Raw genomic sequence first — 12,142 nt, forward strand, 5'->3', positions numbered from 1 at the left:
CCCTGATTCAGACTACACTGAACTTTCTGGTCCAGGAGAGGTGTGGCACCGATCATTGATCCCACTCTATCCTATGATATACATCTACAGTTATATCTGTGTATCTTTAGGCTGCATAACATCTTGATGAAATTTTCTCCCTTGCTTTACCTCTTATATGTTCGTTAGTCCCTGTTATAGCATAGACTTGAAAAACTTTCTTTTTATTTAATAAACATTGAGTTAAATCAGTAAGTATTCAGATAGAAATGCTAAAATGTTAATATATAAAAAATGAATTTATGTTTAAATTGGTTAATAGAAGAGGAGTAATACGTACCATATTTGGAATTACTGGTCAGATTTTTTTCTCTAGCAATAAAGAGAAATCAACATTTATATTTTGTAGCATTACTTTTTTATTTGTTAGTAATTACAGAACTATTACAGAGAAATCTTTACAACATATTCATGATGGTAATGTTAATATCTATCCCTTACCTTTATGTGCATCTCAAACATCTTTTGATACTGAGACCATGGGCACATACTGTAAATGCTTTTAGCATGATATTTTTCCTCTTAATATACAAATCAGTAGTCATGCAAGTGTTTGGTTGATCTCTTTTTTTGTTTTTATGTTGTGGATTATATATATGAAGCATGCGTTTTCCCCCCAGTAACTCTCACTACAGTCATTATTTCCTGTTGGGCACAAAATGTGTTTTTTATGCTTATTCTATAGATTCACATAAAGATTCTGGATCAGCATTAAAACACACAAAGGCACACAGATGATTTACATATTCTACTTTCCCTCAATCGGTTCTGTCCATGTGCACTGTACTTGTTTGTTTTGCATCAGTTTCATACTTTAGCTCCCCAGTAATTCAGTAGATTAGAAAGGGGTTGGTTAGTACCAATTGTGCTGTATTTGTGTTCACTCCTGACACCCAAAGCAGTTAGAAGGAGATATGATTAAGAAAAAAAATCCTGACATTTTTGGGCATTGAAATATGTTACACTTTTAGAAAAGTGTCCTTTACAATCGGAAATGTCATGTATTACTTTTTTAGTTTGTCATGATTGTACATTTTCACAAATGTATGTGTATAATTAATACTTACAGGTTGAGAACAGCTTTTCTGGGGACATATCCAACTACAAGGATCAGAAGACAATTTACAGGTCACGTTAATTCTGATGTACATGTGACATTATATCAAATTACAGGGTTTACTTTATAAATTAAGTCTGGATTGGGGAAGCAGAAATCCAATATATATATGAAGTCCTAAGTGGATGAAACATGTTGGGAAGCTGTCTCCTACTGCCTTATGAATTTTTAATTGTTTTATCAGATAAGCATTTTTTTTAAATAATTCTTATTACTTTTAAATATGTCATTTCTTTTACTCTGTGTATTTTTATGACTGACCTATAGTTCTGTGTAAGCTTTTTATGGTATTTATTAAGTACCTTAATTATCTGAAAGCTTTATGAAACAACAAAAGGATTGTTTATATATTTTGCACAGCACATAGCACTTTTAGCACTGTTTGCACAATTGTAAATTAACAAGCTGCTGCTATAATTACAATCAATAATTTATTGATTTTAATTTTTCTGATATATGTTGGCCCTTCTTTTTTATACATGTGAATAAGTTGTTTTAAAGCTATTTCTGGAAGCTAAAACTAATTATTTTATGTACTTTATTTTACTATATATTTATTTATTAATATAGCACGTATATATATTGCACATTGCACATTTTTGCACTTTATTTCACTAAACAAGTTGATATAGATTACCTATGGTTTGTTTTTTCAACACGCCAGTCGCTTGGATTGACTATATGTAAACATGGATTAAACATATTTTTTTATTTTGCCGTTTTGAGACTCGGAGTGCCACTACTGTTTCTTGCTGTTTAAATCTACTATATTAGGAGGCACCCAAGCACAGTATTTTACTGGAATTTGAGAGTGCCGGACTATTGTATTATATATATATATATATATATATATATATATATACAGGGCTGTTAAGAGTGCTGCCGGGCCCCGGTAAAGAGGGGGCGTGGTCTAATTGCGGGAGGCGTGGCCACACCCCCTAAAAGAAAAAAGACATTTTCAGCGACGCACTCCGGGGAGGGGGCGCTGTGAGCCCCTCAGCCCGGGTCAAAGACAGGGGGGGCGCGATCATTGTGATCGCCCCCCCCTCAGGCATAGGAGATTGTTCGCGTCTGCTAAGCAGCAGCCACAGCAATCTCCCACAGCATCTCAGCACTCGCTGCGTGCTGGGCTGCTGAGAGATAGTGAGAAGGGAGGGAGGGCAGCGCCGGGCCCCTCTGGAAGCCCGGGCCTGGGTAAATTGTACCCGCTCCCCCCCCTCTCGGCGCCCCTGTGTGTGTGTGTGTGTGTGTATATATATATATATATATATATATATATATATAATCCAAATAGGGAGGGTACTCACCATTGCAGAAATAGAAAAGTCATTTATTTGTCACATACCACCAATGTCATGGAAAAGGCTAAGGACCTGATTCAGACCCACTAGCTAGGATGAGTCAGCTCATAGCTGGCCGATTGTCGCAGTCTGCGCATGCGTATGCATTGCAGTGCGCGTGCGTGAACCAGTTCGCTCGTTGCACATAGGCTGTCCACACTCGGGGCTTCATTCAGAGGCGGCCGTACGGTCTACGACCGCACGGCCGCCTCAATGTTTGTCCAGTGCGGCTCCTTCATGCGCATGTGTGAGACCCGCTACAACCGACAGCGCCGGTCGTAGCGGGTCTCTTTCCAAAGGGGGCGAGCTGTCGATGTTGATTGACAGCTCGCCCCGTTTGGAAGGTGGGCCGGGGGGGTGGCAGCCCATACGGAGGCGTTCCCATGGGAACGCCTACCATTTGGGGGAGGCCCCACTGACATCACTAGTGATGTCAGTGGAGAGCTTCCGGCTCTGACAGAGCCAGAAGCTCTCCGGGGCTTACGACAAGTGAGACCCTACCCTAGGGTCTCGTTGTAAGCCCCGATGGTCGAGATGGTCTATGACCATCGCGACCATCACCCTAGCAGTCGTTAGAGCTGTGGGTGTAAACCCACAGCCTAACGACCGAAACAGAGGCGGCCGGTCAGGATGCAAGCGGCCGCTCAGTTTCTGAGCGACTGCTTGCATCCTCCGACCGCCTCTGAATGAGGGCCTAGATGCTTCTGGCTGATGGTAGTGCGCGGTTGGTCATGTAGTGGGTGTCTGCCCCACGTGACCTGCTGACGCGATTTTCTCTTTGCTTTGGCTGGTGTGTTGATAGTGTGGCTTGGTTCTACTTCCTCTTTTGTGGGCATGGTCTCACGGGAGTGCGCTCCAGCATGGTCTGAGTAATGACACTCTAATTACATGGCTCTCACCTGGTAAGTATTGCCTTTGCTATTTAATCTCTGATGTTTGTATGGTATTGCTACACCGTATCTGATGACTTGAACACTGTGTAGCGCTTTCTCTACCTTGACAAAGGTCCCACATGGGACCGAAACGTCGGACTTAGCCTATTCTATGACATTGGTGGTATGTGACAAATAAAAGACTTTTCTATTTCTGCAATGGTGAGTGTCCTCCCTATTTTATATATATATATGGACCACAAAATTCCTGATGGTCACATTGAGGCTGCACCCCAAAAGGATGAGATTGCTGCTGTGAGTGTGGGCTTTACTGAAAATGTGTGTGTATATATATATATATATATATATATACACAGACAAAAGTATTTGGCTGCATCTGTTTATTACTGAATTGAGGTGTTTCAATCAGACCCGTTGCCACAGGTGTATAAAATAAAGCACCAAGCTCTGCAGTCTCCATTTACAAACATTTGTGATACAAAATAGGTCATTCTGAAGAGCTCAATAACTTCAAGTGTTGTACTGTCATAGGATGCCACCTTTGCAATAAGACGGTTTGTGAAATTTATTTATTTAAAACTTTCAACTAGAAATTATTCTTCAAATGTTATGGGAACACAACATGTTTATATATTATGTTATATGTTATATTATATATATATATGGCCTGTCTAGATTTCATTTTAAAACTTACATTTCCCCTCACAGTTGCGACATAATATTTTATATGCCCCAGTCAGCTGTATTACGTCCAGGATTTCTCCTCTTGTGTATTCAAGATCTTTATGTCCTGCTTTCTGAAGTATGGCATTGGGATCAACCATCACTCGGGTTAATACTTTAATTTCCCTATGGAACTATGAAATAGGAATACATAGATATAGTAGTGCAGGAAAGCATAACATTGCTAAACTCCATAATGCCTTACTCTCCCAGAATGTCGGGAGTCTCTTGGAATGTTCGGAAGACTACACAATTCTTCAAGCAATTGTATTTTGTCTGACCTCCAGGTGAGCAAGGATTTATTGTTATGAATCAATAAACTAATGGCTATGATACAATCATCATACACACATCTCCGAGAATACAAATAAATAATTTGGTAAATCTGCTAAACCTATTATAGTAGTACAAGATCTGAGAGGACAGAGATGCAAGATGATGGTCTTCCCCAGGTCTCATTAATAAGTACATTTTTCCCTCAGAGTTTACCGGACATTGGGACATTGGAAATTGTTATTTGTGTTATACATATAACTTATTAACCCGTGGAGTGCTGGTACATTTAGAGCTATATATACATATATATATATATATATAGCTCTAAATGAATTTACTCACGTATGTTTAACATATTTTATTAATACATTAAGGTTATATTACATTTATTTAAAAAAAAATTAAATTGTGTGTCACATATGTGGATGTCACTCTCCTGTGTGTCATGGCAAAACAAGTTTTAGAACCACTGCTCTATATGGCAATATGTTATGAGGTGGATTATGTAAAATCATTAAACAACTTCAGCAAATATATCATAACTGAGTTTGTAGTACACAAAGACCTGTATAAACTGAACTGTGTGTGACATGCAACCAGGTTCCACCAGGAGATTTTTCTAGCCCCAGTACTGGGGCATAACCAAGTATGTGAGGTGAGGCCAAACCTTGTTGTGAATAAGGGGCCCTAATTACATGCTATGACAGATGATTGCCATGCCCAATGACTGGAGCTACAAATGTGCATGGGAGATAGTATGCTCACTTCACTATACGGTTTTGTTGTATTATACATACCTGAAATTTCCTTCTAAATTCCTGCTCCTGTCTTTGCATTTTTTTCAGGTTTGTTTCATTTCTCCAGTTGGTTATTAAAACATTTTGCTCAGATGAAGAACTGGAAATACTGTATCAAATAAATTATTTAGATACATATCAACCTGAGGTGTGACATATAACTTTGATGTTCAGAATGTCTACATATCTAAATATCGTCATACAAGGTGTTGATATGAACGGAAGGTTGACATTCACAATATCGACATTGATATAATATCAACATTGGAATAAAGTCGACATTGTGAATGCCGACATTCAGCATTGTGATCATGCAGTTTTCCATAGCGCAGTTAATTAAACCTAACCCTAAATATAACCCTAGCCCTGACTGCAGCCCTAGGTCGGGGACACATCAGGTGATATATTGGACAATAGATCATTCAGACGTCAATCTGGACAATATATTGTCCATATTGCTCAGTGTGTACCCTCAATTGTGTGTTCATGTGTGTCACAAGCGACATCGCCCCATCTGATGTGCTGCACATCAGATGGGACAACGTCGCTGATGACCACATACAGGTGAATGCAGGATGGAAGAGTGCATCACACCGGATCGTGTAGTGTGTATGACCCAATATATCCTACCATCGGGAGTCAGGTAGTCTGGGATACACATCGTTCTGATGTATATCTTACCTAAACCTAAAATCTACAAAAATAGGGCGTTAACAGTGTGTCTGTCAACATCGTGGATGTCAACATATTCAATGTTGACCTCCCGTCTATGTCAACAGGCCATATCTATCTGTCCACACATAAAGAATTGGGGCAATAAAGTACTAATTTCTAGATGCTTTTTATAGTGAGCAGTTTTATATCATTGAATAACAATCTATCCCCACCTCAAAATGTATGTATATAGGACATCAAGTTCACTACATCTTCTGGAATGGCAGAATTATCCCACGCACAACATTTTTTTGAGAAGTTGCTCAGTGCTGTCCATCCCCCTCCTAGATTAATGACTTGGATCAATAAATAAACAACTTACCTAGCGGCATTGTAGAGCAAAGTAAACTTTTTAACATTATCAAAAGGAGTTTTAGTACGTTGTTCAGCTTTAGAGATATCATTAGGTATCCCATGTTAGCAAGAGGTGATATTGTATAATTGATATAAGTATATATTATGATGGCCACACATGCTGAGATACTGCACATTGTATTGGGAAATAATGCATTGTGTGTGGCCTGAAGATAACCACAATGCCCAATAACAATCTAAACCCAAGGGGTGGAGCTGCCGGATAGCATCCATTTTTGCCACTCCATGTGTTGCCAAATTAAATATTAGCCTATCATCTGGCGCTAGCTATAAGCAGAAGATTATGTGGGCAGACCTGCCCATGAATCACTTTCACTTTGCTATATATGGATTTCATACATGGATTGGCCCTTACATATATTGGGCTTAACCTTCCGTTAAACTTCCATGAATCAGTCACTTCAACTGTTTAAACGATAACAGTTGATACAATTCTGTGTAAAAAAAAATCTATCCAATCCAGTGAATCTATCATTATCACCTCCCTTTGCAGTATACAGTATTGCATAGTTAACAACCCTCACATAGAAAATGTCTGAATATGTTGTTCCTAAAGCCCTTGTCATCTGTGCAGACCTGGGTCTAAATAGTTTGTTCAACAATTCTTTGTACTGTCTGTGAATATATTTGTTGACTTCAAATAGATTAGTTTTAAGATACATTACTTCTTTGTAAACAACCATACTTGCTCAAGCCTTTCTGTAATCATTCCACCATTAATTTTTTAATAGCACAGACTGTCTCTGTACCCTCTCTGTAGTTCTCCTGTTTATTTCTGATACACAGGTTACCAAATATATACCCTGTAAAATGTGGACTTATCAGTGATGTATTCATGGAGAATTAAATTTGGTTTCTGTGCATCTATGTAAGTATGTATCGGGTTGAAAGCCCGATGCCGGAAGGCCGGCAGATGAAGATCCCGACTAAGATGAGTAACTACCCTAACCCTCCCCTCTTCCCTCCTAACCCTCCCTTAGGGTTGCCTAACCCTAACCTCCCCCCCTAGTGCCTAACCCTAACCTCCCCCCAGGGGTGCCTTAATCTAACCACCCCTCCCCGCACCCTAATCCTAACCCTCTCGGGGGGTGCCTAGCCCTAACCTCCCCCCAGGGGTGCCTGAACCTAAGCCCCCCTTACCCTAAACCTAACCACCACCCTGCCCCCCCCCCCCCGTGCGACTATCCACTCCCGACACCCGGCTTACCTACGATCAGAATGCCGGGCGTCGAGATTTCGGCACGGGGCTAATGGTAGGCGTTGGTATTTAGACGCCTATCATCAGTCCCATGCCGGGATTTCACTGTCGAGAAGCCGGTGTTCGGCATTCGACCTCCAGCTTCCTGACTATATACAACCTGAGATGGGTAATACAGGGGTATTGGCTCAGCTGCCTGCTGCTCCGCTTTCAGCTCACTAGTAATGTAATTCTATAGAGGGTCAGGCACCTGTAATAAATATTTCTCATTATTTGATATTTGACATTTAAAGCACAATTACCTTCGCTTAGGAATTGCTGGTTTACTCTTCTCTATTATTTCAACGATTGTTTCAACGTCATCATATACATCTTCTAAGGAGATTTCATGAAAAAGGGGAAAAAAATCATATATTTCTTCTATGTAGCCATATGACATTATGGAGTGTGAGTGTCTGGGAGAAAGACTAATAAGGCATAAATCAGATGGAAATGTCAGGTGTTATACCAAGCCAGTGAATTTGGGAGAGTGAGCAAATTGTGTCATTATCAATGTGAGTTTAAAACGTCACTAATCCATCACTTTCTACCAGGAGATATATCCTGTCACAATATCTCAGCAGTCACTGTCATGATTGTGCTGTTGTATCACACTGGCCTGCTCTTTCCCATAATTCAGTTGGGTTATTATTAGAGACTAGCAACCCGGCTTCACATGGGACCAATTTTGAATTTACGGCGAGGTCTTATAAGATTGTCTTATAGACGATATTAGTCGTTTGTCCTCCTGACTTCGTCATGAATAGATTTAGTTTGGATGTGACACATAAAAGGACAACGTAAAGTGGTCCATGAGCAAACCAGTCTCCGCTTAGGTCATGTCCAGCCACGTTAAGTGTCTGTGCCTGTGCATTGTTTATTATCATGCTAAAGCAGACACTTACCGGGACTTGGACTTGTTTGAAATTAATGAATCGTTTTTCACATAAATGAAATTGGAACGGTAATAAAAGGGAAACAATGAAAATCAGTAAACAGGGCTTACATCAATTTTTCTATAGAAACCAGATAATACATATAAATCTCTACATGGTATAAAATGAAGCCCATTGTTGTGATATATCTTTAACGGTTTAGGCAGCTTAAGCCAAGAAAGCACTCGGATGTCCGTTTTTTCATTGACTTGCTTCACTAAAATCATCACTGCTTGGCTCCCTTTTGTCATACATTAATGTATTATACATCTAAACCTTCCTTGACAAATGCTCTATAGGATAGTGAAAACTGCATTAAAATCTGCCCAGTGGTTCTCGAGATTAGACAAACAGTTAGTCGCCTCCCAGGGACTTTATATTATACTATGTATAGATGTGCAGTTTGGTTTTCTTGAGAGTTCCGAGTCGAATTGACTCCCAAATTAGATCACTTTTGGGGTTCCAAATAGATTAGAGTTCTGGCTCGCGTCTACTGGAAATTCGGAAATCGGATTTAAAAACCAAATCTGTTTTGGATTGCATGTAAACAGGTCCAAATTACATGGCTTTAGCTGTTTGTATCAATTTTAAAGTAATCCGAAACCAAAACCATATCCAAACCAAAACACTTGACGGTGGTTTTGCAAACACCAAAACCATAACATTTGAGGGTGCTTTTGCCATAACCAAAACACGGTGGTCCGCGCATATCTCTAGTAATTATCAACAACTGGTAGCATAAATTACGATGTAATAATGAGGCATAATTTCTGAGCCTTCCCATAGCCGAATAGTATGATCTACATATTAACATTGCTTAGCAACTTCCTTTGCGTGGGCGTATGGGATGCGACCATAGCCAGCTGTGCTTTCACAATCACATCCCATGCAACAGTATCTGCTGCTGTCCCCTGCGCTGTAGGAGGAGATTAGTTCCGCAAATGTGCTGAACGCATCTCCTCAGGTCCCCCGCTAGTGATGTAGCAGTCTGAGACCCCTGATATCACTGACAAATTTGCGCACCAGAATGACTAAAGTTAAATTTTACAAATTTGCAATTTTTGAAGTAACATTTGAAAATTATAATCTTTAGTGCTTAAGTGGTTAAGTTACAAGCAACCTATACACTTAAACAGAGTCCGGAAAATGCCAGCATTACCAAATAATCTGTCACAAAAATTGATTTACTCACAGAATGCTTTTTAGGTAGAAAATGTTCTATAACTCTATATACTGCAAATAAACTAGAAGATATTTTGTACCGGCACCTTCATTTTGGGAAAATATATATATCAGAATGAACTGGAATGTAACATTAAAAACTGCAGCTGAGAATTGTGGATAATAATATGTAATAGCCAAAATAACACAATACCACTAACAACTATTTTTAGTGTTAGTACATACCTGGTCCAATTGTTTCTTTTATTACAAAATGCTGTAATGAAGTTGATATCTTAATAGGACTAAAATGTATTACATCTTCATATATCTCCTGGCTTCCTCTAAAAGAAAACAAAATGTAAAAAGGTGGATTGAATGATCTGGATATGTTTTTGATATAATTGTTTCATATTCAAATATATTCCGTATAATGCCATTCTAAGCAAAGCTTACAATAAACAGTCCCAATAAAGAGAAAGAGTCTATATGTATATTTGTGTATTTCAATGGAGCCTTTCACCAACAATTGAATACAAAGAGCTATACATATAGGATAATGGGCCTGATTCAGCTTGGATCGCAGTTGCTAATACGCATGCAATCAGCCGATTGTTGCGTTCTGCGCATGCGTATGCATTGCAGTTCGAGCCAACCACTGCGATCGGGACTACGATCGCAGAGGCTATGCAGACCCATTGCAGAGTGAATGACAGGAAGTGCCGTTTGTGGGTGGTAACAGGGGAGTGGGCGGCCGAACGCAGGGCTGCCAGTGTGTTCGTACACCATTTCAGGGGCATGCATAAATTATCCACTGCAATAGCCTACGCAGCCTGAGGTTTCATAGCGTGCATGGCTGTTAGCAATTTCTGAGTTAGGTCAGGACTTGTGCAACTGTGCGTGAGGCCAAGATGGTACTCAGTTGTACCGAGAGTTTTTCTATTCTGCTAAGTATTACGGATGTGTGTAAGGCAGGGGCGCCGAGAGAGGGGGGGGGAGCAGGTACCAATTACCCGGGCCCGGGCTTCCTGAGGGACCCGGCGGTGGGCCAAGTCCGCCGCCGCCCCCCCCCCCCTTCCTCACAGCAGCCCAGCACATAGCGTGTGCTGAGCTGCAGTGGGAGACTGCTGTGGCTGTTGAGCAGCAGCCACAGCAGTCTCCTATGTCTGTGGAGGGGAGCGATCACACTGATCGCGCCCCCCCTGGCTTTGCGCCGGGCTGAGGGGTGCCTCCCTCCTCAGGCGCTGCAAATGTTTTTCTTTTTTTCTTTTCCCCAAAGGGGGTGTAGCCACGCCTCCCGCGATTATGCCACACACCCTGTTACCCAAGAGCCGAGGCGGGCCTGGTGTAAGTTAAGTAGCCATCCCTGTGCAGTGCTGGGAGAGCATGGCGATCGCAATGTATTAGCAAGGATTAGCATACTATCGCAGTTGAACTACATGCATATTAGGCAGCACAGACGATGTAATGGTTAGCGTTACTGCCTCACAGCACTGAGGTCATGGGTTCGATTCCCACTATGGCCTAACTGTGTGGAGTTTGTATATTCTCCCTGTGCTTGCGTGGGTTTCCTCTGGTTTCCTCCCACACTCCAAAAATATACTGGTAGGTTAATTGGCTACATAGTGTGTGTGAGCATGTGGTAGGGAATATAGTTTGTAAGCTCCACTGGGGCAGGGACTGATGTGAATGGTAAGATATTCTGTGTACAGCGCTGCAAAATATGTGTGCATATATATATAACTGGTAATAGTATTAGCAGCTGCAATCGCAGCAGTGATCCAAGCTGAATCAGGCCTGATGTAAACTAATGCCAAGGGAATGGGGCATTTTCAGTATATATCATTATAAATTTGTTAGCGCCTGTGAAGCTCAGTTATTAGAATACTTGAACTGTTCATTATACTGTAACTTCTGTAAAATTCATATGCTAAAAGCTTTAGAGGTGATGTACTAAGCCTTGGAGAGAGATAAAGTGGATGGAGAAGTATCAACCATTCAGCTCCTAACTGTCATTTTTCAAACACAAACTGTAACATGACAGTCAGGAGCTGATTGGTTGGTACTTTATCTCCGTCCACTTTATCTCTCTCCAAGGCTTAGTATATAGACCCCATAGAGTAGTATATATATGACTACTGTAACTAATCTGCATGAAAATTGGGATGCAGAGAAATACAATACTGCCAAGATGTATCTTTCTACTATATCTTGGGAATACACAGTTCAAGAAATAGCGCTTTCTTGAATCTGGATCTATTTTCTATGTGAGCTTTAGCCACTTAGAACTAAACTAACATAAATGTAATCAGCAGGGCAAGACAGGTTTGTTAACTCTGCACTGTGGGCCTGATTCAGAGCCGGACGCTCTGACCAGAGAGCTCGCTCTGAATCAGGGCCCTCCTATCATAAAATGGAGCGGCCTCCTGGCCGCTCGTATAGCTGTGGGTGACCACCCACAGCTATAGCGAGCGGCCATGATGATGGTCACGATGGTCAAGACCATCGCGACCATCGGGCTTGCGACGAGACCCT

At 40.9% G+C, this 12,142-nt stretch overlaps 1 protein-coding gene across 2 annotated transcripts in view; it reads right to left on the reverse strand.

Moving 5' to 3' along the window:
* The window catches only part of LOC148481816 (uncharacterized), a 99,496-nt gene that overhangs the window by 30,733 nt on the left and 56,621 nt on the right, over positions 1–12,142 (reverse strand). For both annotated transcript variants that reach the window (XM_088452982.1, XM_088452983.1), the window contains exons 4-9: positions 9,854–9,951; positions 7,775–7,847; positions 5,186–5,294; positions 4,084–4,246; positions 1,107–1,140; positions 320–351 (exon numbers count right to left, since the gene is read on the reverse strand). In XM_088452982.1, the coding sequence (XP_088309108.1) occupies positions 320–351; positions 1,107–1,140; positions 4,084–4,246; positions 5,186–5,294; positions 7,775–7,847; positions 9,854–9,951 (509 nt within the window). The remainder of the gene's footprint in view (positions 1–319; positions 352–1,106; positions 1,141–4,083; positions 4,247–5,185; positions 5,295–7,774; positions 7,848–9,853; positions 9,952–12,142) is intronic.

Source organism: Taudactylus pleione, unplaced genomic scaffold, assembly GCF_031769625.1.
Source record: "Taudactylus pleione unplaced genomic scaffold, aTauple2 ptg000560l, whole genome shotgun sequence".
NCBI lineage: Eukaryota > Metazoa > Chordata > Amphibia > Anura > Myobatrachidae > Taudactylus > Taudactylus pleione.